The 27,624-nt window shown below is 37.8% G+C and overlaps 2 protein-coding genes across 6 annotated transcripts; one reads left to right on the top strand and one right to left on the bottom strand.

Annotated features, from left to right (window-relative positions):
* Positions 1 to 1,788: 1,788 nt before the first annotated feature.
* On the top strand, positions 1,789 to 12,961 carry wipf3 (WAS/WASL interacting protein family member 3). 4 transcript variants are annotated; one of them, XM_082185228.1, is made up of 9 exons: positions 1,789 to 2,272; positions 3,688 to 3,785; positions 4,302 to 4,384; positions 5,114 to 5,246; positions 7,782 to 7,958; positions 8,058 to 8,942; positions 10,069 to 10,209; positions 10,418 to 10,519; positions 12,258 to 12,961. In XM_082185228.1, the coding sequence occupies exons 3-9, from the start codon at positions 4,313 to 4,315 to the stop codon at positions 12,296 to 12,298; spliced, it is 1,551 nt and encodes a 516-aa protein (XP_082041354.1). In that variant the 5' UTR covers positions 1,789 to 2,272; positions 3,688 to 3,785; positions 4,302 to 4,312; the 3' UTR covers positions 12,299 to 12,961. The 4 variants fall into 4 exon arrangements, with proteins under 4 accessions (XP_082041354.1, XP_082041353.1, XP_082041356.1 ...); XM_082185227.1 differs by lacking the exon at positions 3,688 to 3,785; XM_082185230.1 differs by lacking the exons at positions 1,789 to 2,272; positions 3,688 to 3,785; positions 4,302 to 4,384; positions 5,114 to 5,246 and adding exons at positions 5,298 to 6,094; positions 6,145 to 6,407.
* A 216-nt stretch (positions 12,962 to 13,177) lies between these two features.
* LOC309510452 (uncharacterized protein) lies at positions 13,178 to 27,060 on the bottom strand. Of its 2 annotated transcripts, none has more exons than XM_082185231.1 (17): positions 26,017 to 27,060; positions 24,957 to 25,060; positions 24,767 to 24,877; positions 24,614 to 24,658; positions 23,918 to 23,944; positions 22,268 to 22,339; positions 20,349 to 20,411; positions 20,161 to 20,187; positions 20,009 to 20,053; positions 17,272 to 17,307; positions 17,069 to 17,149; positions 15,993 to 16,089; positions 15,501 to 15,631; positions 14,799 to 14,945; positions 14,590 to 14,716; positions 14,239 to 14,341; positions 13,178 to 13,881 (listed from the first exon to the last, which is right to left on the bottom strand). In XM_082185231.1, the coding sequence occupies exons 1-17, from the start codon at positions 26,117 to 26,119 to the stop codon at positions 13,812 to 13,814; spliced, it is 1,389 nt and encodes a 462-aa protein (XP_082041357.1). In that variant the 5' UTR covers positions 26,120 to 27,060; the 3' UTR covers positions 13,178 to 13,811. The 2 variants fall into 2 exon arrangements, with proteins under 2 accessions (XP_082041357.1, XP_082041358.1); XM_082185232.1 differs by having other exon boundaries at positions 14,799 to 14,918.
* Between the last annotated feature and the right edge of the window lie 564 nt (positions 27,061 to 27,624).

Here is a 27,624-nt window from a genome sequence, read left to right as displayed (position 1 = left end):
CTGGGAGACTAAAGCGCAGTCTAAACCTAAGACCAGAAAACCATAAGTTGTTTTCCCCCCAGCAGGGTTATAGGATAGGCTATAGGTTATATTTTTTTGTGAAGGATATACAACATAGTTCTTAAAACTTTGTCATATATAATTGCACTTTTTTGTGGTGTTACTGCAATCTTTTATGAAGGAATTTACATTAGAAGGATTTAGAAGCAATTATTTTAACGGTATTCAGTGTGCACAGCTTTAGCATGACTTAGAACTGTTTTAATGTTTGTGGATGCTTGCTGCAGACTTTTTTGTTGTTGTTTGAGGGGGTTTGGGTGGTGGTCCTATCCATCCTGAATCAAAGGCTGTTTATGCCATGATAGTCATCCATAAGACATCAGATCCAACAAGCCCTGCATTGTCTGGTGTAGTTTGTTTTATCGAATCCAGGACACTTTGATACTAGTATTTAGCTCTCCCACTGCGAAAGTAGTTGTGCTAGACAAACCAAAGATTCTATTCTTATAATATATGTGTAGTTAAATATCTAAAGATATAACAGAGCAGTCAAGAAACGCAAATGATAAGCTGTTAGTTTTTCAAACAGTGAGTATATTAAATATGCCTTGAATTCTAAATCAAAACTGAACCTGATTACTTGGGTTAAAAAACTGTGATCAAGCTATATGAGATCTTATAATGTTCTCTTATATTATAAGCAAAGCTGTAAGAAAAATGGGTTATTCAAATGTTCAGATACATTGAGCTTGTGTAATGAGATTTGTGTCCATAAAACATAACCCCCCCAAAATTAAAATGCATCAATTAAGATTTAAACAAGGTTTCAGTGCAAGTAGGCAAGTTTACAATAACTTTGGTCTTATGCATTACTTTGCCAAAATTCAGCTTTGGGAAGTGTTACTACATCAAATTTTAAATAAACAGATGATTTTCCATTTAATGCATCCATTTATTCTGCATGTACTGAAGTGTTATTGCTTTTGAATGTGGTTACGTGTAGGCCTACGTGAGTGTTTGTTATGGGTGGAGTAAACAGAGAGCAATTGGTCATTATTAGAGTTACAGTATTTAAAACTGTGTGCTATAATGCTCATCACCTCGCCTGAGGCTGTCATCTTTAACCTCATCAACCCTGTGTCACAACATTCCTCCTCTTAAAGGACAGGTTCCTCACAGGGAGCCAGAGTGTCTATTCTGTCTTTCCCTAACAGGTGGAAAATAGGCCTTATTTGCATGAATCTACAAGTATAAATTCTTTCTTATCAGAAATTAGGCCTATCAAATAAGGTTTTTTGAGTTGTGACTGTACATTTTAGTGGTGTTGTGACACACTTAATAGTTTTTATCAGTAGCTGATTTGATTTTCACTTAATGAAACATTCAAATACTGTTTTGACCCTATTTCTGATTAAATCTGGTTTGGAGGTCATCTTTAATTAACCATGCCTCTACTCTACGCACACAAGCACAACCTTGTCAGAAACTACCACTAGAGAGCGATCTGGTAGCGCGCAGCTTTCAGTAACCTACATACAGCCACCTGAAGTAGGCTACCATAAACATTTATTGTGCTGTTAAACAACTAATAAAAGCATTGACCTTTTATTTTTATTCTATTTTAATTATATAAACTTGACATATTATCTCTGCAAGCATTTTAATGAACGCTGTCTGGTTTAGAATTGTAAATAATCAAAGATATGAACAGCCAGGCTCATGGTCAAGACAACCTCCCACCACGCAGCCTGTATACTGTAGCCTATGTTGTTTATTGTACGCGCTCGCGTTGCGCGTGCACCCTACACGCAACAGGCGGACTACAGGGTGCGCGTGCAGTTCAGTTCACACATAAATTCCTATCCGAGAAAAGGAGGACAGCTTTTGGAAAGTGTCACGATTCACGAAGTGTTTTAAAAATCAAACATTTCCAGTGGATTATAATTTTTTAATTTTTTTATTTACCAAGTGGAGAGGATATAATCCAAATGTTTTCTTCAAATATATTTGTTTGACTAGCAATTTATACTTTTTGTGCGGTACGTATAGTACTTAACGGAAAATTGGACGAAAATAGTCGTCGTGAAACCGTACAGACTGCGTCCTCGGCGTCTTCCTAATTATAACACGAGCTCGCGGTCAGTAACTGTATCTCGAGGGTCAACGGCGCGCTATGCGGACCCAGCCTCGCGCCACGACTGGACTCTGACAACTTCCCTGCGTCCACTGGAACAGAACAACGCACGAAATTTCCACTTTGCAAACCACTAAGGTAAAGTTGCCTCTGAAAACTACATTACAGTTAACAGCGAACCACTGCCGTTATGTTTAGTAGGATAAGACTACTTCATTGGTTTACGTTGCAGCTGGACACTGTTAGTGAGTGTCATTGACAGGACAGTAGTAGCCTTAAATGTAGCCTTTAAACAGCCTCATATTTCACACCCCTTCGAGTGATTAGAGTTTAGTATCTGGATTCAGAAATCATTCTAATATGCTGATTTGATACTCGGTTATTATCAATGTTGGAAACAGTGCTCCTTACTATTTTGTTTGAACCTGTGATACTTTTTTTCAGGATTCATTGATGAATAACAAGTTTTAAAAAGAACAGCATTTATTCAGTATATAAAACTTAATAGAAATCTTTTCTAACAATATAAATCTGTACTATCACTTTCTATCAATTTAACACATCATTGCTGAATAAAAGTATTCATTTATATTAAAAAGAAAAGTAAAATACTGACCCCAAACTTTTGAATGGTAGTGTATTTTGTTACAAACGATTTCCATTTTAAACAAATCCTGTTTAAAAAAAAAAAAAAAAAGTATCACAGGTTATTAAAAAAAATACTAAGCAGCACAACTGTTTCCAACATTGATGACAAATCAGCATATTATAATGATTTCTGAAGGATCATGTGACACCGAAGACTGATACAATTTTCAGTTTTGCATTACATAAATAAAATATATTTTAAAGTATATTAAAATAGAAAACCATTATTTTAAATTGTAATAATATTTCACAATATTACTGTTTTTTTTTTTTCTGTATTTTGATCAAATAAATGCAGGCTTGATGAGCATTAGAGACTTCTTTCAAAAATATTCAAAATAGTAATGTTTCCAAACTTTTGACCGGTATATAGGAATTATGATTACAAACAGAATGATAGCAAATAGAATACAAAACATTCACAAGTGTTATATTAACACTGGCCAGATATTATACAGCATATCTCTGTTCCCACATGGGTGGACCAGCTGTGTGTCAACATCTCCATGGGAAAGCTGTTAATGGGACTCTAGAGAGAGAGAGAGAGAGAGAGAGAGAGAGAGAGAGAGAGAGCTTGTTAAGAGCTATATGCTGCTGGATGAAATGTAAACCACAAGATCTTGGACAATCATATCACGAAAAAGGCCAAATAATGAATAGCTGAATTCTTTATGTGACTCTTAAACAATGTTGGGATTTTACCTATTAATGATCAACATTAATTTGACATTAGAGTTTCCCCAGTGCTTCAACTTGTCCCTTTGTGCTTCAATAGAGCAATAGAACAATAACACAATGTTTCTCTTTTTTGGCAAGAATAAACATTCCTGGAAATTAACATATTAGCTAAATTCTTTCTACATTTCTCAGCTGTGTTTAGCATGTTTCTCTTTCTCACACTATAGCTCTGATTGGCTGTTTGGCTCGCCAGAAGTTGGGCAGCTTTTTTTCCTCAAACAACAGACTCCATTGTTATCTCCGGAGCCTACCAGCTCTTGATAAGGTTCCACTTCATTCTGATCTGAGATCATTTTTATGCCAATTCCTTTTAAAGGACAAGTTAAGTTCCGTGTTTTATATGTGAGAGATGTCCCTAGTTCAGGGTTAAATGTAGATTCTACAAAAGATGATCTTTGGAACCTCTTACGGCCCATTGTGGAAGCAGGAGATTGGTTTTCCTAAAAGAGAAGGGAGAGTTCCTGTTGGGTGCATCTTGTGATGGACACACTTCCTGCCAAGAGGAACATGTAGATGATTCATGAAGAGAGAGGGGAATGTGGGGGAGATCGCTTTGTCATGTCGAAACCACCATGACATTCTTTTACACTTGTGTTTAGCTGGAGCTTTAACTGTAAATGAGCATTTTCAGATTGCATTAATTGAACCATTGTATTACAAAAATATATATATTTTAAGATATAATATTAATTTAAATATCTGTTTGAAAAGAGGTTGAATAGTCTGGTCCGGTAGGTAAGGGTCACAGATACTGTAACTCTATGTGTTATGTGTTTTTCAGGTTCCTAAGCAATGCCTGTCCCTCCTCCACCACCTCCCCCAGCACCCCCACCCCCACCTCCACCTGCTGCAGCTCCTGCACAAGTGAGACACACACACACACACACTCATAGATACCTGTTAATGTAATACAGTTCATCAGACTCTAAACATTCTGTATATAATAGCTCTTTTTTTCTCCATCTGTGTGTTGCCTTCTCTCTCTGTTTGTCATTCTCTTTGTAACCGTCACCCAGTTCCTCCTGGCAACCACCTGGCCAGATTTGCATTATTAATTAGAGATACAATTACACACACAGGGATATACAGCACAGGTGTCACATGGTCAGATTTGACTTTCTTGTTTAATGCATGCGCTCACTAATGACATTTTTGAACAATTTAAAATGCACATTTGAAACCAACATTAATGGGGAAGTTCCCCCTAAAAGAAAAATTGTGACTCATTTGCTCACCTATATGTTGTCCCAAACCTGTATGACTTTTAGTTTTCTTCCCTGGAACAACAAAGAAGAAATTTTTATAAAATATCAGTGGTTTTATGTCTATACAGTGAAAGTCAATGAAGTTCAAAACTGTCAACGCTTTATAAATCCTGTAGCTTTCTAAGTCATACACATGTTATGCTGTTTTACATATCATTCAGTACATGATTAGATTAGACTATTTGTTGCCATGCAGTTTGAGTTTTATTTTGGTGTATCATGGGATACTGTGAAAAAAAATAGCAGAGAAAACTAAAGGCATATTGCAATTCATTAGAATTGCACAAAATGAATTAAGTTGCAACTTTTTTCCTTTTTCTTTTACAAGTCACGGACAGACCCTCCTAAAGTCCAGCGTTCTGAGGGAGCAGGTCGCGGTGCACTCCTGTCTGACATTCAGAAGGGGGCGAGGCTGAAAAAGGTCACACAGGTCAAAGACAGAAGCGCACCAGTCCTTGACAGTGAGTTAAAATCAATTTCATTGACAGAAGCTCAATTTTCAATTCAAAATTCTATAATGTAACAACTGAGAAGTTAACCGATCAGGTGAAATGAGTCACTTGGCAACAATCTGTCTGTTTGCAAGCATGAGAAATATAAATACTAAACTGATACTATTTAAGGTTCATTTCCTGATGATCTGATTTGGCATATATCTGCTGTATGATGGCAACACTGGAATGTTGTTTATTGGTGTAACCAACCAGAGCTACCTGCATTGCATATTCATTTTCAACAGTTGTTGATTTAGGATGAGAGCGTTGTATCAGCATGAGAACGTGTATTAAATTACTCTCTTGTGAAAATGAAACTGGAGTTTGAGAAATAAAGAGTAAGTATGAAGAGAAAACCAGGCGTCAGAGAAAGTCTGAATGGCTGATAAGTTGTAAGGGCTTATCAGTGGCAGAGCTATATTTGAGCTCAAGGTCTATCGCCAGTGGGTTCTCACACTTCAAAGCACTCATGTGCACACAAAGACACATAGGTTTTCTATCTATATGGAAATGCACAGTGGTAGATAAAGGGCCAAGACCTGAGGAAGTGCTGGAGCGAGGATCACACAGAAACCGTGGGGTGACTGTGCACCTCGTCTTCCTCTTTATTACAAAGGACAGCAGTATTATTTATGCTCAGGACATGACATGCTCATTAAAAAGTCATTGGCTCACTTCAGCTTGCAATTCCTGTTTTGCAGAGAAAACTAAAGGGACAGTGAAACTCATTAGAACTGCACAACATTAAAGGTGCAGTAAGTGATTTCTGAGAAACCCGGTTGAAAATTGAAATCAACACCCAAACAAATAATTTTGTGAATATTTAATTTCTGTTTTGTGTGTGTGCCTGAAAAAAAAAAAGAAGTGTTTGTACATAGTCCTGGCAGTGTAAATAAGAGAAATACACAGTGGATTGGACCGATCCCCACAACACTTGTAGCCAAATAGTAATAGGAGAGAGAGAGAGTGAGTGAACGGGACATTTGTAGAAAGACAGACGGCTGAGATATTAACAAAGAGGAAAATGTCTAAGAAATATATTTGGCAAAAGATGGGTTACGATGAGACAAGAGATAGGACCTGCATTCATTTTGGAACAGCTTTCCGATAACATCTCTGGGGAGATACGTGAGTAACATTTGTTTTGCTACGGTATGTTTCCAGAACCAAGATGCTATTGTTGTTGCTGAATCACAGCTGATTCATCCATCCTTGCGCGAGCAGTCTGATGTTTCCTGTGTTGCGTAGTGTGTTTATTATTTTGGGGGAGGGGTGTGTTTCCTTTGGGTAGGGGTGTGTTTGTTTGAGTGTAATTTTCAAATATCAACAGTGTTTTTCAAAAATCGCTTACTGTACATTTTAAATAAGTTACAAGTTACAACGCTCTCTTTCTTTTAAAGTCACGGACAGACCCTCCTAAATTTCACACACACACACAAAAAACTGCACAATATTGTGTGATTTATAATGTAGGGGAGAGCGGGGCACAAACCTAACACATTTTGGTTTTGGCTCAATTATTAAAAAAAAAAGAATTAAATTAGATTAATCTTTTCTTTTTTTTTTTCACAAGCAACATACACATCTCTGCTACAAACGAACACTTAAAGTTTTTTTCTAGGACCTACCATTTTCGTACAGTTGCACTGAAAGTGACAGAAGTGCAAATGTTACAACTTACCCCATTAAATAAATAAATAAAATCATCAAATATTGTAATTGCAATTGAATTGTATTTGTGTGTGGCAGCTGCATGCAAAATTATTATTATTAATAATAATAACAGTAGTAATAATAAAAACAAGCTTAAAATCACATTTTAAAGGGTTTATTGCATGAAAAACCGGCTATATTCTTAATAAATAAACAAGTGAGCAATGCATAGTAAACAAATGTGAAAAAAATTATACTTTGACATTTAAATTTCAACATTGTTTGTGAAAGTCCGACAAAGTTAAATGTGGCAAAATTAATATATAGATAAATACTCAAACCTGAAAAGTTGTGTGGCTCCCTGTTTTCATTTCATTATCATTGTACACTTGGCGACTTAGTTGTAACACTGTGTTACAACTAACCCTGCTGTGTAAAACAATATTTTAAGCCTAGCGAACAGTTGCCAGGAGTTGCTGACATGTTCCAAAATGGTGCTATGTTTTAGCCAACAAGACAGTGATTAAGGTAATATAAAGTTAGATTTGGTGACGTACACACCCAACTCAGAAACCGAAAAAAAACGTATGATGAAAAAATGTACTTGCATGGTGTCAAAACACTCTTTGTCCAGTATCTTCACGAAATCTTATCAAAACTTTCCACAAATCAACGGGACACCGTCTTCTGGCAGCGAGATAAAATAAGCGGAAACACAACCTGCTTGACCCTGACTAACTATGTCCGTGTTACATTTAACCCCGCGTTAGGTTGTGCCCTGCGTTTCCCTACAATATACAATACATGATAGATAGGCTGTAAACATAACGGTGATGTGTGTATTTGCAGAACCTAAAGTGAATAGTGTGGATGACAGTGGAAGAAATGTGTCTGCTGGGAATTCTGCAAACACAGCAGGATCTACTCCATCTACAATGGGTCTAACTCGGGGTGGACTGTTTGCCGGAGGATTTCCTGTGCTCAAACCAGTCGGACAAAGAGAGAAACTGCCACCTCACAACCCAGGTATTGAAGTCAGATCTATTTATTGTCATGCTAAATCAAGGTTTTCAGTGCTGGAAAAGTTTTGAATGACTTTTTGGATATGACTTGTTTGTGTTTCAGTGTCACGTTCCGGCTCTACCGCCAGCCTGAAGCAGCCTCTCTGGAACCCTCCATCACAAGGAGATGGTTTCAGAGGAAGCGCCCCTGATCTTTCCCCTTCCCACAGGCCTTTGGAGAGAACCTCTTCACTGTCTAAAGCTCGGCCTATTTCCTCATACACAGATCCACCTTCCCCCAGCCAAACTGCACATCCTACTTTCAAACTATCCTCTACTCCTCCTTCCTCTGCCCCTCCTCCACCTCCACCGCAGGAGCGGCCCAATAATAGACCGCCTTCTCTTCCCACCGGCCCGCCCCCACCCCCTCCTCCTCAAATGGCCAAACCCACTTGGTTACCTGTCCAATCACACTCCATTCCCATGCCCACGACTCCGCCTCCTCCACTCCCTCCCTCGGTTCCTCCGTTCTCACTTCCTGACAGATCATCTGGTGTCTTCCACCCTCCGCCCCCTCCACTGCCTCCATCAGTCCCTCCATCTTCGCTCCCCGACAGGTCATCTGGTGTCTTCTACCCTCCACCTCCTCCACCACTTCCATCAGTCCCTCCAACTTCGCTCTCTGACAGGTCATCTGGTGTCTTCTACCCACCGCCTCCTCCACCACCTCCATCCTCGCTCCCTAACCGCTCATCTGGAGTCTTCTTCCCTCCGCCCCTTTCGCCAGGGCAGTTAGAAATGAAGGACAGTACATTAGGACCTCCTCCCCCACCACCTCCTCTTCCTGCTTCGTTTGCGTGCAGTCACCCCTCCTCAGCACCTCCTCCGCTACCTCAGAAAGTATCTCCCATGCCTTCACCTACATACAGGCCCAGCGTACCACCTTTGCCACCGTCCTACCCCTGTGGTGCACCCAGTAGGCGCCCCCCTGCAGTGCCACGATTTGCAGGTAGAAGACCTTTGTTGTATATATTTGCAAATATTGTATATATACACCACCATTCAAAAGTAAGGATTGCTCGATACCACTTTTTCATGTTTTCATAATGTAGGGCATACCTGAACAACACACACACACACACACACACACACACACACACACACACACACACACACACACACACACACACACACACACACACACACACACACACACACACACACACACACACACACACACACACACACACACATGCTCTTACTGCTACATCTGGTAAAATCTTGATTTTAAAAACTATTACAAATTACTATTAATCTACTATTATATGCTCTTCTTTTGAAATGCATGTTGGAGATTTTTAACAGGACAACAGACATGATAGATATTTCGCGCAAAGCAATCATAGTATGAAAGGCTCTAATACAGAGTGACACAAAAGCGCTTATGTTAATCCCAGATGCATGATGATGTGCTTAAAGCAACTCGGAGTTACGGTGAAAAGTTCATAACAGAGCACAAAGAGAAGATATATTGTTTGTATTGAACATTTTATTTTAATAGTTTTTCCGGTGCTGATTGTCGTAATGGCCACCGTGAACTTAAATTTAACAATGTAATATACTACTGTCTGTTCCGCAAATAAATTTTTTTATGGCTTCAGAATACTTGTACAACCATGGGTAACGCACAGTATCGAATTTCGATCGTTCCTGTGTTGACCGATACTTGATCCAGCAAAAAAGTTCTGTATCGGATCGCCACATCCCTTTTCAAAAGTTTGGTGTCAGTAAGATCCTTAAAACGCTAAGAAGCACAATTGCATAAGATTATAACACTTGTTTTCAGAGAAATTATATTTTAAGGATGTCTATTAATACATTAATTTACATTTCAATTTCATTTACTGTTGGCTTTTGATTGTTAGGAAATTTTGTAAGAAAAAACAAACAAAAGTATAGTAAAAACAGTAATATTGTGAAAATAACTTTATTTTAGTATATTTTCAAATGAAATTAATCCTTTGATGTATATATACATATGTATATAATAAAAAAAAAATGAAAAAAAAAATGAACTGAAAACCTAAGTGAAATGAATTGTAGGTAGTCATTTATCAAGATTTTTGTATTGACAGGTCCTCCACGGATGGCTCCACCCCCTGCTCCCCCGGCTCGCTCTCCTAACACTGAACTCTCTATTAGGACTCCGCCCCCTCCTCCTCTCCCACTGTCAGCTCCGCCCAGCTCAGTACGCAACGGACACCTGCACAGTTTAGGTGAGACTACAGGTCGGCATTAATGATGAAGCTGAAGGCCTAAATGGGCTATTACCTTCTGATGAACAGCAACAAGCAGTTGGAAATGAACCACAGTGTCAATGTTTGTGATCCATCATTGTATGTTTGTGATCACCTGCAAAGCAATTCGATTTAATTCGATTTTTTTTTTTTTTAACTAACAGAAGTATCTTTGTCTACTTTTCAGATGACTTTGAATCAAAGTTTCACTTCCATCCAATAGAGGACTTCCCCCCTCCTGAAGAGTTCAGGCCCTTCCCACGTACTTACCCCAGCAAGGAGAACAGAGGTACAACAAGCTCTTTGTGTGTGAGAGTGTATGTGAAGAAAGGTGAAGTCTCTTCAATGAAAGTGCTCACAATGTTGCCTCTGTTCATTTAGACAGGCTTGAGGCAGATTATCTTTAAAAAAAAATATATATATATGAAGAGTTCAGATGCAAAAGCCTCTAAATGCCATCTGAAATTTTCTTATAGAATGATCATTTTTATCAAGCTTGTATATTTAAGTTCAGTAATTTCACTTAAATGACAATTAATAGGTAATCTTCATTGCCATTTGAGTAAAATTATTGAATTTAAATATACGAGCTTGATAAAAATGATCATTCTATAAGAAAATTTCAGATGGCATTTAGAGGCTTTTGCATCTGAACTCTTCATATATACAATTGAAAAAACAGGTGATAAAAGATGGATGTTTTCATAACAAAGTCCAGAATATATTTAGTATTAATGTGTTTGAATTGGACAGCAAAATGTGCATATTAAAACACAATAGCTATGTTTCCATCCACCTTATTTTATGCACATTTTGGGACATCGCATTAAAAAATGGTGGATGGCAACGCCAAAGATGCACATAAATTCTAAGAATGAGAAGACACGCACATAAACTGCGATGGAGACACATTTACCTAATAAATCCCTTGATGCGCAACAAAAAACTTGCTTGACTTTGCCTTGACAGAGGATGTGATTGGATAAATGGACTTACCAGCAGACCAATTTCATTGCACAGCATCTCAAATGTTGGTTTAATCATTCTGAAATGCCTGAGCCAAAGTCTGTCATCAGAATAATTTGGTTCAACTTCCCAACTTCCATTTTTATTACAGATATTTTGCAGCAATTTTCCCTCAGGAGTTCAAGATTTTGTTCTCTTGAACACATGGGATAGAAATGGCGCTTTATTCGCAAATGTTTTACGCAATATCCCAATTTTGCGCATAAGTTAAATTCGCAACTTTGGATGGAAACATAGCTTGTGATACAATTAAAAAGATGTCAGTTAGTTGGTGGACAACCACTGACCTAAAGGTACTGTTTAAAATGATGGGGTCAGTAAGATTCTAAAGAAAGAAATGAATATTCAGAAAAGACGCATTAAATTCATTAATTGAGAGTAAAGACATTTATAATGTTACAAAATATTTCTATTTAGAATAAATGCTGTTCTTTTAAACTTTATATTTATCAAAGTATCCTGAAAAAAATACGTATCACGGTTTCCCCAATATATTCAGCTTCCCAACTGTATTCAACATTATTAATTATAAATGTTTCTTGGGCATCAAATCAGCATTTTAGAAAGAATCATGTGACACTGAGGACTGGAGTAATGATGCTGAAAATTCAGCTTTTAATATCACAGAAAAAAAATATATATTTTAATATATATTTAAAAAGAAAACAATTATTTAGGATTTTAATAATATTTAAGTTTTTAATGTAATGTAATAATGTAAATTTTGATCAGTTATATGCAGGGAGCACAAGATACTTCTTTCATAAACATTTAAACCATTAACCGCTGTAGTATAATAGTGTAAAATGTAAGTCTCTGTTTTAATGCAAATTGCTTGTTTCAGAACCAGTTATTATCAGATTAAATTATCAGATTCAAAAGTTGAAACAATTGTGCATACAAAAATTGTTTTCTCAGTTCCTCAGTTGATTGTTTTTCATTTAAAATACAGAAACGACCTGTCTTGTTGAAATTGAATTATTCCTGTTTTGTTTTCACAGTCAACCCACAACCTCCTGCTATGAGGACTCATTTAAGATGAAATATGAAGCTTGGTGCTAACCTTTATCAGGACAGTTTTTTTTTACATCATTTTCATGGTAAAGGAAGAACAGCAGACAAATCTGTAGGTAAAATCAACTCTAAATCTGTGAAAACATTTTAGTTTGATGTAAAACTAGTCATCCACATTTCAAGAATGAGTTTCCCCATTACAGCTGCAGCCCTGTTAAAACCACTGATTCTTATTGAAAATTGTTAACCTGTCTTATTAATCTTCTTCATCCAATAATAAGTGCTTTAACATTTAATATATCTGGAACAAATATGTTATCCTAATAATTCCAATTAATTTTGCTTATCATACCCAAGAAGGCTTTTATTAATTATCCCATCAGCTGTCAACATACACTGAATGGAGTAAAAGGGCAAATGAATAACTAATACAAATTAGTAAAAGTCTAAATCATGGATTTACAAAATAAATCAAAAGGAAAAAAGTGTTGAATCTGTGCATGCAGATTTGAGAAATCTCACTGACTTACGGTTTCAAATAAAGGCCATCTGTTTTTTGTAAAAGGGAAGAAAGTTCACCAGTAAAAGTGAAACAGTGTGTTTTAGGTCTAAGGTGGTCAGAATAAATGGTTGAAATGGATTAAACTATAGATGGAATAGTACGTAAATGGAATTAAACTGCTAAAACTAACACGTTTTTATTTCTTGTGGCTGCTGGAGCCCTATGTAACTGAGTCTTCATAAAATCAAGATTTTCTGAAACACCAAAGAAAAAATAGTCTTAGGTTTCCCTCAATCTATATTTCAAGGTTTTTTTTTTTTACATGTGAAATCTTTGCCAGTATGAAATATTGAAATAAAGCTCTGAATCTGAAGGAGGAAGAATCTGGGAAACAGTGCCACCCACTGGACATGCTTGTAATTTATTGCTCTGACTGAATCAATTATTTAACCCAAGTAAACATTACAAGACATACTTTTTTTCTGTGAAAAATGATCAAGCAGAGAATTATTAAGTATCATTTCATAAAAGTCTGGACACAGTTCAATAAATAAAACAATTAATAAATACAACGAATACCTGCTTTTACAATACATGCTTTACAAGGCATGAACCAATGCAATACTGCTTAGTCTGTTGTTCCATGAGAATAACATGTTACATGTATGGAAACATGCACAAACTTAATCATGCATTTGCAATACCAAACAAATAAATAAGTTTCATATAAACATATTATACATTCATTTAAATAAATATAATTTCATTACACAGCTCCAAACTTTAAACATTTAGCCCCCGCTCAGCTGCCATTAAAACATACTAGCATCAAAGAACATGTGCTGCAAATAGTCCAGTCCCCGCTGAGTTGTACCTCATAGTATAGTGTAGTGTGTGTGTGTGTGGGTCTAGATGAGAGCGAAGGAGGCAAGGGATACAGAAAAAGGCCAAATCCTCTCAGATCATTGCTAAATACTGTTGATCTCAGCAGACTCTCTCTCAAATCTGTGTGTGAGTCTGTGTGAAACTTTTGTAGGCCTCAGGTCCTGTATTTACAGCCGGTTGAGTCGATGAAACAGGAGTCGGTGCACCTGAGCTGCCCAAAGGTGCTATGTGTACAAAAAGATAGAGACTATATTATATTGGGTGTTGATATGAAATACTTTGTGGTAGTTGGCATGTCCTGAGGGGTGACATGCTGTACTCCTCTTAAAACTACCTTGAAAAAAGGATTTTGCGTCTCTAAAATTAATAGAAAGGATAGAAATTTGTACTTTTAACATTTTAAAGTCACAGCCTAGACCATTTAAAAAGCGAAAAGGTAAAAATGATTAAAATGTCATTTAAAATAAATAAATAATTACAATTAAAATTACATTAAAAAAAGAAATTTCAGCTTAAAATCTGTTGATTACAAAAAGTCTACCCAATATGCATGTGACATTGTGTATGTGTTGTATGCATACCCTGGCAAATATGATTTGCAGGTCTGGTAGCCAAAGTCTTTCCCATCACATTCCTCCACACCCTCATTACGATATCCATCACCACAGTATGCCTTCTTACAGCCTACTCACGGAGACAGAGATAAAGAACAGGAAAGAGACAGAAGTGGTCAAGTGGACTGAGTGAAGAATTGATAAGACACACTCAAAGAATGAACAAGAATAAATGAGGGTGCTGCTTTTCTGTGTAAAATGTAAGTTACCTACACACTTTCGAAACAAGATAAATTTAATACGGCTAATTAATTTTATGTTTAGGCATATCCATTATTAGCTACAGAATGTGATAGTTTCTGGGATCACGTGACTCACCTACGCAGTCGTCCGTAACAACCTTGTTTCCGTCGTCGCATTCCTCCCCGTTGAGTTCCTGCAGCTCTCCATCACCACAGACTCCATTCCCATCCCTCATCCTCTCTGTCGCCTGGAGTGGCATCAGCTGGAAAACAAAAAAGCTCCTATTCCCGAAATGCCAGTCTGGCAGCATGTTTCATGGCATTGTATTCAAAACAGTCCTGTACCTGAATGGGCTTCCATCCATTTTTATCTTTGAAGTAAAGAGACCTCTGATCCTTTCTGAAGGCGAGTGCATTATCTTCGTGGAGACCTTTTAGCTCTTCCTCACTGCTCACAATGAATATCTGACCAGGAAGATCAGGAAACACAAACTGATGAAGAAGCAGATGTAAAGAGTGAACAAACAGGCATATTGATTCCATTAGAAACAGGCAAAATGTGTGTGTAGGAGCAAATGTACCCACAATGATAATAAAACCCGAAATCATCTGGATCATTCAGAACATCTGAAAACTGCTCAATTAAGGGACTAAATACTGTCTTCATAAAAATCAAAAAATACCAAAAGGTTTCTTTAAGGACTAGGTGTAGCAGGGTTAGTAATTCACTTAAAGAAAACATGAAATTAACCCTGTTTACTTTTGCATACATGTTTCTAGTCATATTGTGATTGAATCATCCATGCATTTTTTTCCAAAGAAAAATTGGTTTTGTCTTCGTCATTTTTAACCAAAATGTAATAAAATGCTCATCCTATGAAATTACGTTCCTTTTAGCAAACTTGCATTTATTCGGGTTTCATTCTTGCATGTAGCGACCACTTCCGAATGGATAAAATCAAGTTTCTTACTGAATATCTTTAACCTTAAGAAGTAAATGGAAAGTCCTCAGCATAAAAAAATAATTTGCAGGTTTGTGTGGCTTACTTGAACTTTGTCATATTTGTTACGGTGTTGTAATGGGGCACTGGCTGAACTGAGAGAAGGCAAGCTGCAGTCACAGACTCCAGGAGGACCGGGAAATCCCTTCTCACCTTTTTCTCCAACTACAAACAGCCCTGTACATCATGAGATGCCAACAAACAAAAGGAAATAGAGATCAGACATGAATATTAATCTAGAGCAGTAATGCACTGATTTACTTATTAATCTACCTGTATGTAGAACAAGTGCCATCAGAAGTTAGCTAAATTTCACAAAACCTCACTTTGGATCTGCAGACATCCTCAAAGGTGATTCATAAATATTTAAATAATAGTCTTTTTTATTTAATTTTTTTTTTATGCATAAGGTAGAAGCTGAGGGACAATTGAATAATGGTCTGTAGTAATTATAATTAGCTTTATATAAAAAACAACAAAGACCTCCTTTAAATACACATGTCTGTGTGAGTGTATGCGAGCATGAATGTTATGTCACCTGATGCAGGTACCCCAGGAGGTCCCGGGTGGCCCCGAGGTCCAGCTGGACCAAGGGGACCCACTGGCCCTGGAAAACCTCTCTCTCCATCAGGCCCCTATGTCAATAAGATGAATTGATGTTTTTGAAAATGTTTTTGAGAGAAATCTCTAATGCTCACCAAATCTGATTTATTTTATACAGTAGACATATAGTAAAATAATAATATTGTGAAATTTTTAACACATTTTAAAATGTAATTTATTCCAGTGATGGAAAAGCTGAATTTTCAGCATCATTACTCCAGTCTTCAGTGTCACATGATCCTTCAGAAATCATTCTAATGTGCTGATTTGGTGCTCAAGAAACATTTCTTATTATTATCAATGCTGAAAACAGTTAAGCAGCTTAACATTTTGTAGAATTCTTTTAATAGAAAGTTCAAAAGCGCAGCATTTATTTGAAATATAAATCTTTTATAAAAGTATTTACTGTCACTTTTGATCACTTTAATGCATTCTTGCTGAATGAAAATATTTATTAAAAAAATTAATACTGACCCCAAACTTTTAAATGGTAGTATACAAAAAAAGTCATCAAGCTAGTTGCTGGTGTTGAAATGACATTCAAGTCTGAGGCCTGTGCAGTGATCTAAGGAACACTAAATGTGCATGTGTCACAGCGTTGGGCTGATTGATAGTAGGAATCTAAGGCCTACGGTAACAGTCCAGGTATTTCCCAGCAGTTAGTAAAGACATTCCCAGGAAGTGCCTTTCCACAGTGTAATACAAGAGCTCGGAAACACGATCGGCAGGGAATGGATTTAACATCAGAGGCCCTGCTGGTCCAAATCCAGCCACCAGCATGATGAGACTTTCAGCTTCTTAGGTTACTTACGAAATGACACACACACTCACAGACTGACCTGCTGACTGAGGCAGACAGGTTAACTTTGTGCGCATGTGGGTTTTAAATGCGTCTGAAGTTTCTTCCGCCAATAATCCACTCCCTTATTATCACTCAAAGACTCAAGGTCTCAATATCAAAACAAACTAGAGGAGATCTGATGCGGTGTCGAATGCTGTGTGGGTCCTCACCTGTTTGCCTCTCTTGCCTGGTCGTCCAGTAGGGCCACGCTTCCCTGAGACGCCAGGCTCACCCTTGGGTCCCATTTCACCCTGGGGGAGTGACGAGGAGGGGGAGGTTCAGAGAGAAGGAGCGAGTCAGATCAGTGACATCCAAAATATATTAGCGTTACATATTTCACATTGATTTTAATGGTTAAAATGACACATCATACCTTCTGTCCCAGCATTCCAGGCAGTCCATTTGCTCCCTAAAGAGAGCAGACCAGATACACCCGTGAATATGAGTGTAAGTGTAATAAAGGCAAGCCAGTAAGAGCTGTGTGTGTAAACCTCACTCCCCTGGCCTCAAGAGGTGCACTAGAGACTGACGCTAGAGACTGATGCTAGAGACTGCAGTCTTTGGTGTCCTTGTAAGCGTGCCTGACTCCCATTCCGGAGATGCCGGTTCAAATCCCACTCAGAGTGGGTTGAGTAGGACCGGTTACATTTGGTGCCGTGACGTGGATGGGAGTGAGGTTTAGGGGGGGTGAAGATAACTGAGGTAAGCTAGTAAGAGCTGTGCATGGAATCCTCACTCCTCTGCCACAAGAGGCGCGCTACCCGGTGCCGGAGACGCCGGTTCGAATCTTGCTTGGAGTGGGTTGAGTGGGACGGGTTAAATTTGATGGCGTGACCCGGATGGGAGTGAGGTTTAGCGGGGGTGAGTGTAACGAAGACAAGATTGTAAGAGCTGTGCATGTGAACCTCACTCCCCTGCCCCAAGAAGTGCGCTAGAGACTGCGGCCTTTAGTGTCCTTGTTAGCATGCCCACCACCTCCCATGCTGGAGACGCCGGTTCGAATCCCGCTTGGAGCGGGTTAAAAAAAGGACCGTTTACATATGTTTAAACTTAGATTCAACATATTAATTTTGAACAGAGAAAATAAATCTTACATATATGTGATTTAGGAGCTGCCGGCTGCTACAGTATCTGGGTGATTGCCAGTGCTTTATGCTTTAGAGTGTTGCTATTTGGTTGCTAGTGTGATCTAGATGGTTGTTGGTGTGTTTAAAATGTTTTTGCATGTCTCTCATTGGTTATTTTATTGGTAGGGCGTTTTGAGAGATTGCAAGGTGATTGAAAGCATGTTGTAAGTATTTTTTATGTGTTGCTATGTGGTTGCTAGGGTGTTCTGGGTGGTTGCTAACATGTTGCTAGGGTGTCCTGGTGTGGTTCCTAGATGGTTGCTACTGTGTTCTAAGTGTTTAAGAGTGTTATTATTTCATTGCTTTGGTGTTGTAGATGGTAGCATGTTGCTATTTTGTTGCTATGGGGTTGCTAGGATGTTCAGGGTGGTTGCTAGCATGCAGTGAGTTTTTTAACATGTTGCAAATAGGTTTCTAGGTGGTTCCTCTTGTATTCGACATGTTTAAGAGATTGATGTTCAAAATTATTTTGCGTGTTGCTCTTTGGTTTCTAAAATGTTCTGAGTGATTTCTAGGTGGTTGCAAGCTTGTTTTAGGAATTTTTAAGTGTTGCTATGTGGTTGCCAGGGTGTTCTGTTTGGTTTGCTAACATGTTGCTAAGGTGTCCTGGTGTGGTTCCTAGATGGTTGCTAATGTGTTTAAGAAAGATGTAATTTGGTTGCTATGGTGTTGTAGATGGTAGCATGTTGCTATTTTGTTGCTAGGGGGTTCTGTGTAGGTGGTTGCTAGTGTGTTGCTATTTGGTTGTTGGTGGTTGCTAGGTGGTTTTGAGTATGTTCTATACATTTTGGTGTGTTTCTATTTTGTTGCTAGGGGAAACACAGTTAAGTAAGGAATAATTGTCGACAGGCCGTTGAATTATTAGAAAAATAATGCACACCCGAGGTGGTAATGCGGTCACGACGCGAAGCGGAGTGGCCGTTACACCTCGGGTGTGCATTATTTTTCTAATAATTCAACGGCCTGAAGTCAATTATTCCGCTTATACTACAGTTACCACACCTCGAAACATTGTTCAGAGTATGTATTTCAAGACGTTTGTAAAGTTTTTGTCATTAAAACGCTCTTGTATGTAGGACTAATTTCTTACGCATCTAATCCCATGCCTCCGTTGCTAATTCCAAAACGTAATTTCAGAGTTAGTAACGGAGGTTTGAGCCGCTGATAGCAGACTAATGCTGGGACACACGACTAGCTGACACATTCTCTGACTGTTTTCATCGACATGATCGACTGCAGCAGATTTTAAACACCGACTTTGAACACATGCAGACTGAACGCGCTGAACACGCTTTTGGGCATGATCAGTCATAAGTATCAAATTACATTCATAACCGGCCTTAAAGTGTGTTCCCGGCTTTATGCAGTTATTAATGCAATTATTAGAGAGAGATGTTGCAATAATGAGACAGAAAAGCATGTGCGTCAATATTATTATTTATTAATTAATTCAATTCGTTTTAATTAATTCGTTAATTCTTTTTTTTTCTATTATTGACAGATGACAGTATACTAGCCAAATAAATGAAACCCAAAGCCCTTTTAATAAGTAGGCCTATCAATAATTATTTATTTGTTAAATTATCTGCAATAAAAATCCGTGCTGCAGGACTATCCATTTATTTAGCCTATATTCAGTTTAATTTTCTATTGATTATAGATAGGACTTTATAGTTTATTTATTCAAATTAAACTGCATGTTTCTATTGATTGTGAAGCTAGACATTGAAAATTGCAGATCAAGCGCACGGGGCGAAATGCTTTTTCTTGTTATGAATTGTATCCTATTTTCCGTTTTATTACAGTTGACTACGCGAAGTGATATGGAACTGTAATGCGGTCAAGACCTGCCTGGAACTACTTTAGCCGTGCGTTTCCCTGAAAATGCACACCTTAGAACGTTCGTCAACCAATCAGATTCAAGCATTCAACGGCCCTGTAGTATAATAAGAAACATTTTTGATTGCATCTTTAATTTCTAACCTTGTCTCCTTTTGGAGCTGCAGGTCCAGAATCCCCCCGTGCTCCCTGAAACCATAATAATAAGTTCAGAGAAGTTAAGTACAGTCAGTTAGAGTTTAGTTCTATTGTACAAAGGTAAAGTTTTTTTTTTTAGTTTAACAGACATACTGTACCTTCTCACCCTTGTAGCCTGACAAGCCCTATAATGGGACAAAGAAGACAATTATTATTTCCCTGTTGGTTCTTTTCTCATTGATAGGTGAGATGAAAAGGTATTTCTGTAATTACCAAAAAAGCACAAAAATAATAAGATGCCATTCCTTATACTGTACACCAGTTACACCTGAAGAACTTGACTTACTTTAGGTCCGTCTGGTCCCCTCAATCCTGGCATTCCCATTAGTCCTGGGTCTCCTTTATCTCCCTGCCAATAAGGTCATATAAACAGTCAGGGGCTCTAATGAGATATTTACTAACCCCTTACCCTACCCCACACCCAGAGAGACAGCTTTCTCCACGCCCCAACCTTTCGTCACACCCACTGCTCCAACCAGCAGATAACCACACTTGGAATTTTCCAGCTTTCCATGTTTTCAATTGTTATACAGTAGGGGGGGCTATTACGCAATTTCGGAAAGTGTAGAGAATCTCCGTATCAAAACCAAAAAAGTAGCAGAAACAAGCGATAAAAGCATTGCTTATGCATGTTGTTGTCTTTGAAAAACTTGCTTTTCTCAGCTTTTTGTCCAAAATGTTGCTTTTTTTTTAATGAAACATTTCCCACATTCAAGTGTTGATGGAAAAAAGAATGCATGAAGCTAGAATAAAGGCCTGTTCACTCCAAGGACGATAATCTAAAAATCATTCTCAATATTAAAGAATAGCAGAGTTCACACCACAGCTATAACGATAATGGCACAGAGATACGATATGGTTGGAATCACTTTCAGAACGATTTTATTCAGCTGATGAATGACAAAAACATTGACAGCCAATTAGAATCCATCCTGCTGTAACGAGCTAGAGCATTTAAAGCGGCAGACAAGCACATGCTTAGAATAAACAGAATGATATTGTCCGCTGGCGTGGACGCCAATATCTTTATAGTTATCGTTCTTGGTGTGAACGGACCTTAAAACATTTTTGTTTTGTTTTTGTTTAAAGGGGTCCTATTATGCCCTTTTACGAAGTCTTGATTTGTTTTGTTCTTTATCTTGTTGTTTTTTATGCTTGATTGTTCAAAAAACGCATTATTTTTTACATATTTTACATTACAGCACCTCTCTCCCCAGTCTGGCTCAAACATGCCGTAGCCTCTCCTTCCGAAATGTGCTGTGATTGTTTAGCTGGCCTAGTGTGTTGTGATTGGCATCACTTAGCACGTGTTCGGGAAATGTCCCGCCCCTCCATAACTGTAAGTTCTTCTCTAGTGTAAATTTAAATAAGGATGCCGTCAATTTCAACCAATTCGAGCCCGATTCAGACCCTGACAATGTTAACGAATAAGAGGATTGTGCAGAACGGATTTCATGCACAGACTTTGCTAGCACGGATTTCAGAGTGGTATGTTTTTTGTAAATTTCTAATACATTATAGATACGATGTTATCCACCATTTAATCGTGATATTTGTCAGAAAATTAAAGTAATCGATCAAAAACCATGGTTAATTTTCCTAAGGAGCGGTGAACCATCTTACAAAAGCAAGAGCTTACAAAAGCAACAGAAAACAAGTTGTTCTCCATAATGTGCAGCGCACAGATAAGCGTTGGAGTTATAATGTTCAGGTTTAAAACAGTGTTTAAAATAAATTTTAGCCACTCAAACCCAACAGAGAAAACGAGGCACCCAAACGAGCCGTTCGTTGTAGTTCTTGAAAAGGGGATTCTGTTAAATAATATATCTCCTTTTGGAGTAGACTTTGAGCTTTGTTACTATGTAGATCTTTTTTATGCCCAAACAGCAACAGACTAACTAAAGTTGAAAAAGTGGAAAAGCTCTGTTCTTTCTTGTTTCTTTTCATATTCAGATATTCATACAGCTAAATATTTTGGGGGCCATGAAAGTTTTGTGAAACTTTTTTTAAAAGCGCTGGACGGAAAAGAGTTAATCTCAGACCTAGCGGTTACTGTGATACAGTCATTAGCAATAATGTTGAAATGCAGACACTGACGTCCAAAGGTGACGGTGATAACAGATATTTTGTCATTTTAATTAGGTTAGCGCAGTGTATGGTTAGATTACATTGGTCAGTTGGAGTGCAGAGGCAAAACTCACCCACCTTAGGTCCCTCTGGGCCGAGCAGCCCTGCAGCGCCTGGTTTCCCTGGCAGACCTGGACGCCCAGTACGACCCTACAAAGACAAAAGGGAGAAATAGTTGTGTGCTAGTTTGCTTCTATACACCCACCGCAACCACAACCCAACCAGATCTGGCAGTGTGGCTGAAGTGCTGAGTGTACAGAGCAGCTTTAATCGAACACAAACCATCTACTCAGCATCCCTGCCTCTCGGCAGTCCTCTTAATTCCTTTAAAACATTAGCCTATCTAATCTTTCTGATTCTTTTTTGAATGCCTTCCAGGTTCTTACTCAAACACTCTCTTTCTCTTGCTTTTAACACTAGATTATATCTCTATCCCCCCTGTACTGTAATTTTTTAAAACTTTATTTCTGGTCTGGTTTTCCAACGAAAACTTTACTTGAGAAGTAAAATTGTGTAAAATAATAAAGTAATAGGCAATGAGAGGTTGTGCGTTTCATAGGTAAGGGGTGTTCTTAGCATAACGCAAAGCCTTTACCCATGGTAAAATCAGTGTAACTCTCAGACATAAGTAACATAAGTTATTAAACGGCAGCAACTGCATTATGGTAAAATGCATCAATGTTCATATTTATAAGACATTAAGAATTTAGTTAGTAAGAAATTAACCGTTTTATTCAGCACTGATGCATTAAATTGATCAGAAGTGTACAAGACTTTCATTTCATAGTTCATTAGTTTAAAAAAAAAAAACCCCACAAATATAAAAGCACAACTGTTTTCAACATTAATAATAATAAATTATTCTTAAGCACCAAATCAGTATTAGAATTATTTCAGGATGACTGGAGAAATTGCTGCTGAAAATTCAGCTTTGCCCTCACAGGAATACATTACATTTAAAATATATTCAAATAGAAAACAGTAAATTTACATTCTAATAATAGGTCACAAAACTGTTTTTACTGGCAAGGGTTGGTGGTCTTGGTGAGCAGAAGACACTTTTTTCAAAACAGTAAAATATTATTTTTCTCACAAAAAAAAAAAAAAGAAGAAGAAATTAAAATGAATTAATACATATATTCTTAAAGATAAAAGAACACTTAAAGTGTTATAATCTTATGCAATTGTGCTTCTCATGTAAATTACTTTTCATTATACATTATATTAATTTTGATTTATATTGGAAATCAAAATCAAAACACTTATTAAGATTAAAAATATTTTTGCCATCTCCCATAAATCATCCTGTGTTCCAAACTCCTTCCCCTCTTTTTGCTTGAGGTGCTTGAGAGTTCAGTGCAATTAAATAGCTGTGTGTGTTTAGACTGAGAGCAGCAGTGCAGGACTGAGATTAATGTCTGAGTTCAGCACTAAGTGATATTACAGGGCAGAACTGCAGTGGACTGCATCCAATCAAACAGCAGCCTGTAAAACTATTACATGCACCAAGAGAGCATGTCATAAACAGTGTAAAGGACTGCAAAATGCAACCTGTCTTATCATAAACAGACATTTTATATGAAAGAAAGGAACTATGAACCAAGACTTCTGCTCCATATGTGCTCTATAAAGATTGGAAGACATCCGTGACTTATTAATCATTACTGGTGGTATCCATGCATCTGGCACAAATACAGCACTTCAGGAGATCAAAGATGAGAATCTGACCTTTGACCCTGGTCGTCCTATGTCACCCTAAAGTGAAAAGAAAGAGCAAATCATTTAGTTTCATAATAGATTTCACAACTAACAGACCCTGAAGCAACTGGTTCCTCTTAATGGTGCAGTACGATTTTTGAAAAGCGATTTTTGAAAAATGCTGTTGAAAGTGGATCGGAACGAGCACCACAACAAACTTGTAGCCAATCAGCAGTAGGGGGTGTGTCCACTCATGATGGGGGAGGAGAGAGGGAGATTTGAAGAAAGACTGCTGAAAGAGAGATGGCTGAGAAACTTTACAAAAGAGAAAAGCTCAGAGGAAAATCACTGGAAAAAGAAGGGTTATGATCAGGCAAGAGCTTTACGATCCGCGTTAATAGGAAAGCTTTCCAGTGCTGGAGATACCTAAGTTGGAAGGCCTGAAAACAGATGCCGAAGTTGCGTCGTTTCTGCTCCATACGTGAGTAAAATTGGTTTTTGAGTATGTGCTGCTGGCGACTTACAACAAACTCTTGCTTAATTTTGCTTTGCTTCTGTTATGGTAAAGAGACAACCACTCTTGCATTGCATGTTCGTGCATTTTGGGGGCGGAGCAATGAAGGGAGGGGTGTGTTTGTTTGGATTGATTTCAAATATCAGCAGTGCTCAACAATGATTCTCAGAAATCACTTACTGCACCTTTAACCAGATGTTTAACCGTCTTACCTTATCTCCTTTGGGTCCCTTCATCCCTGGGATGCCACTGCGACCCTAAAACAAAGAAAAACCTTTAAATGTATGTATGAGGAGTTGTATTTTGTTCCTCATCTTGTTTAGTTGTCTGGCTAGGGGACTTCAGTACCACTTCCTGTTCCTTACCTGTGGTCCAACTGGTCCAGGAGGTCCTGGTGGTCCCATCACACCACATTCCTTCACCTGCTCCTCATCCTCCCCTCTCCCTCTTATTCTTTCCACAGGACTGGGCAAGGCCTTGAAAAACAGATAAAAGGTAGATTAACAGACATACTGTGATTTCTTGCAGCTAGAATTATAATATTGTGTCACTCACAGGCTCTCTTTTCCAGACACCAGGAGGGGGCGGGAAGAAAGGAGGGGGAGGCGGGGCCAGCAGACAACAAGGGTCAAATCTTTTCAAGACATATGGATCCCGAGCTGAAGAATAAACCACACAATCAAAAAGACGACAGAGAAGAATAAAGGATACTCAACAATCTTATTGGCAAGCATACCTGAGGTGAAATAACGCTGCGACTTAGGTGAAGTGCTCTTTAATGCACCATCGATATGAAAAATCACCACCACACAGATCGATAACTTAACAGAGAATGGATCGGATGCATATGGATATGTGCTTTTATGGATGAATGACAATAGATTTAAACATGAGACTTAAACAAGACTTAATTCCACTTCTGAAATATTAAGCCTGACAAAACCTTTACGTTGAAATATAAGAATTAATCACATGACACAGATACTGACATACTGTATTCATTATTGTAAGCATACATTTTATTAAGGTCATGACAGCGCAGAAAGTGCAAATAGGAATAACAAGCCTTTCAATAGCTTTATTTATAATTTTCAATTTATGCCTGCATATAAAAGAAATGTGAATGTAATATAGGCTACATATAAAATATAGGTAGAAAATACAGTAGGGTCATGATGTTTAATGAATACAAATATTTAAGATTTAATATTCCATTTTTAATATTTAATTGCACTGTTTGACCATGTGAACTCCCATTTAAATATTTTGCACAAACTTGTGGCGTTCATGCAGCTGTGAATAAAGCAATAAGGGGGGCATAACAAAAAGCCTACAAAGCAATTAATGTAAATTGTTCAGTTCAGCATGTATGTGTAGCCTATATATTATATTTTCTTGGAAAAATATGTAAATAGTGTATGTGTGTGTGTGTGTATATATAATACACACATACACTATTTACATATATTTTCCAAACAAAATATGATATAATAGGCTATACATAAAGTACATAGCCTACGCGCAAATATAAAACAAACCACACGTTCTCAATACCACAAATTGACAATCACTTACGAGCGCGCACACGCATCCGCGCTCTCAATCTCTATCATACCTGTAGAAATCGGGAGGATATTATCCAGATTGTACGTTGAAAGGTAGGCTGACACCGAGTACAGCAGAAACTGCAGCTGTATCCCAATCCTGCTCATGGCCATGTTCCTATATTAGTGTGTCAAAAATACACAGATCTGAGTCGGTGCCCGCCCTCTTACTGCTCAATCTCTCTCCCATCCAGTTTCAAATACCAGCAGCTCTCCCTCTCTCACACCCTATTTTCTGCTGTCTCGGTCTCGTCTGTCATTGTAGCTGTGTTATTAAGTCGTAAGAATGCTTCCCACGGAGTCTGTGGGAATCTCCAAGCGCGACTGCTGTTACAGTCAGAGATCTGACATCTGATCCACCCTCTCCAGCCCCTCATGCCAAGATTAGACCCCCGTACTACCACTATACACTCCATACCACACGCCAACAAACTGCCAGCTATAATTCAGGGCAAGCATGTGATGAACTCTCTTAAATGTATTTGTAAAACGCAGTTTAAGAAAAGAAACATATCACTGTACGAATTGCATCTGTCGATCATCACAACATCATTCACATCCTAAAAACGCACCAGGTGATGGCTGTCCACTGTGGAGGTTTATTAGGCAGCATGGTCACATGATTTGTAAATTGAGTGTCTATAAAATGAGGTAGGCTATATACTCGTAAGCAAAATGTTTTTTCGTCTACATGCATTGCAAATCTAAAGTTTGGGTGGGATTTTATTCTCTTATGCTCACCAAGGTTGCATTTATTTGATCAAAATACAGTAAAAACGGTAATATTGTGAAATATTATTACAATTGAAAATAACTGTTTTCTATTTTCATATATTCTAAAATGTAATTCATTCCTCTGATGGAAAAGCTGCCATTAATCTAGTCTTCAGTGTCACATGAACCTGTAGAAATCATTCCTGGTAAGGAATATTACTTATCAATGTTGGAAAAAGTTGCACTGCTTAACATTTTGTTGGAAAACAGAGCTAGCGGTCACAGTTTTTACAGATTTTTTTTGTGTGTCCATTTATTGGGATAGGATGACACTACATGAGGTAAGAGCCAATTAAAAACCTTTTAACAGCCTTTGTGACAACTAGCTCTGATCTCCCTTAAATATGTAACGCAAATCAATCAATCCATCAATCAATTCAATGTTATTGAATAAACCCAAAATTTAACAGATTTTCAATGTATTAAAGTTCTACAAACATTTATTTTTATCTGAATACAACAATATTATATTCAATTGCTAATCTTAAAAAAGCCAGGACAAGGAAACAAGTCAGTTACATTTAACACATCTCTAGACAAAAATGTATCGACCAGATCTGACATCATGGGGCAAGCCAAGAAACGTGCATGATTATTTTTGCTTGTATAGACTTATATAGCTATTTTAGTGTTCTAGTTGTGTTACTAATTAACTTGTGCCTTGTCTAGTCTTCAACACACCTTTTCATGGTTAAGTGCAATCAGAAATTTCAAAAACAAGTACTTGGAAATAAAAATGACACTTTCACTATAAGAATCCCAGTAATGTTGTTACCTCAAGGCAAAGCCCCCGATTTATGATACACAATTTGATGAAAAATGGCTAAAACGTCTGCTTCTGCCAA

The sequence above is a fragment of the Leuciscus leuciscus genome, assembly GCF_965113295.1.
Source record: "Leuciscus leuciscus genome assembly, chromosome: 12".
Classification (NCBI taxonomy): Eukaryota; Metazoa; Chordata; class Actinopteri; order Cypriniformes; family Leuciscidae; genus Leuciscus; species Leuciscus leuciscus.
Note: the sequence above shows the minus strand (reverse complement) of the source record. Positions and strands in the feature narration are given on the sequence as shown.

Bases quoted from the DNA above. Each gene is read 5' to 3' on its own strand.
- wipf3 (XM_082185227.1), top strand. From the start codon at position 4,313: ATGCCTGTCCCTCCTCCACCACCTCCCCCAGCACCCCCACCCCCACCT. The intron at 4,385-5,113 runs GTGAGACACACA...TTCTTTTACAAG, and splicing joins CTGCTGCAGCTCCTGCACAA to TCACGGACAGACCCTCCTAA. The intron at 10,210-10,417 runs GTGAGACTACAG...TCTACTTTTCAG, and splicing joins CGGACACCTGCACAGTTTAG to ATGACTTTGAATCAAAGTTT.
- LOC309510452 (XM_082185231.1), bottom strand. From the start codon at position 26,119: ATGGCCATGAGCAGGATTGGGATACAGCTGCAGTTTCTGCTGTACTCG. The intron at 25,061-26,016 runs GTATGATAGAGA...TTTATTCTTCAG, and splicing joins TATCCTCCCGATTTCTACAG to CTCGGGATCCATATGTCTTG. The intron at 17,150-17,271 runs GTATGATGTGTC...TCACTCCCCCAG, and splicing joins CTGGAATGCTGGGACAGAAG to GGTGAAATGGGACCCAAGGG.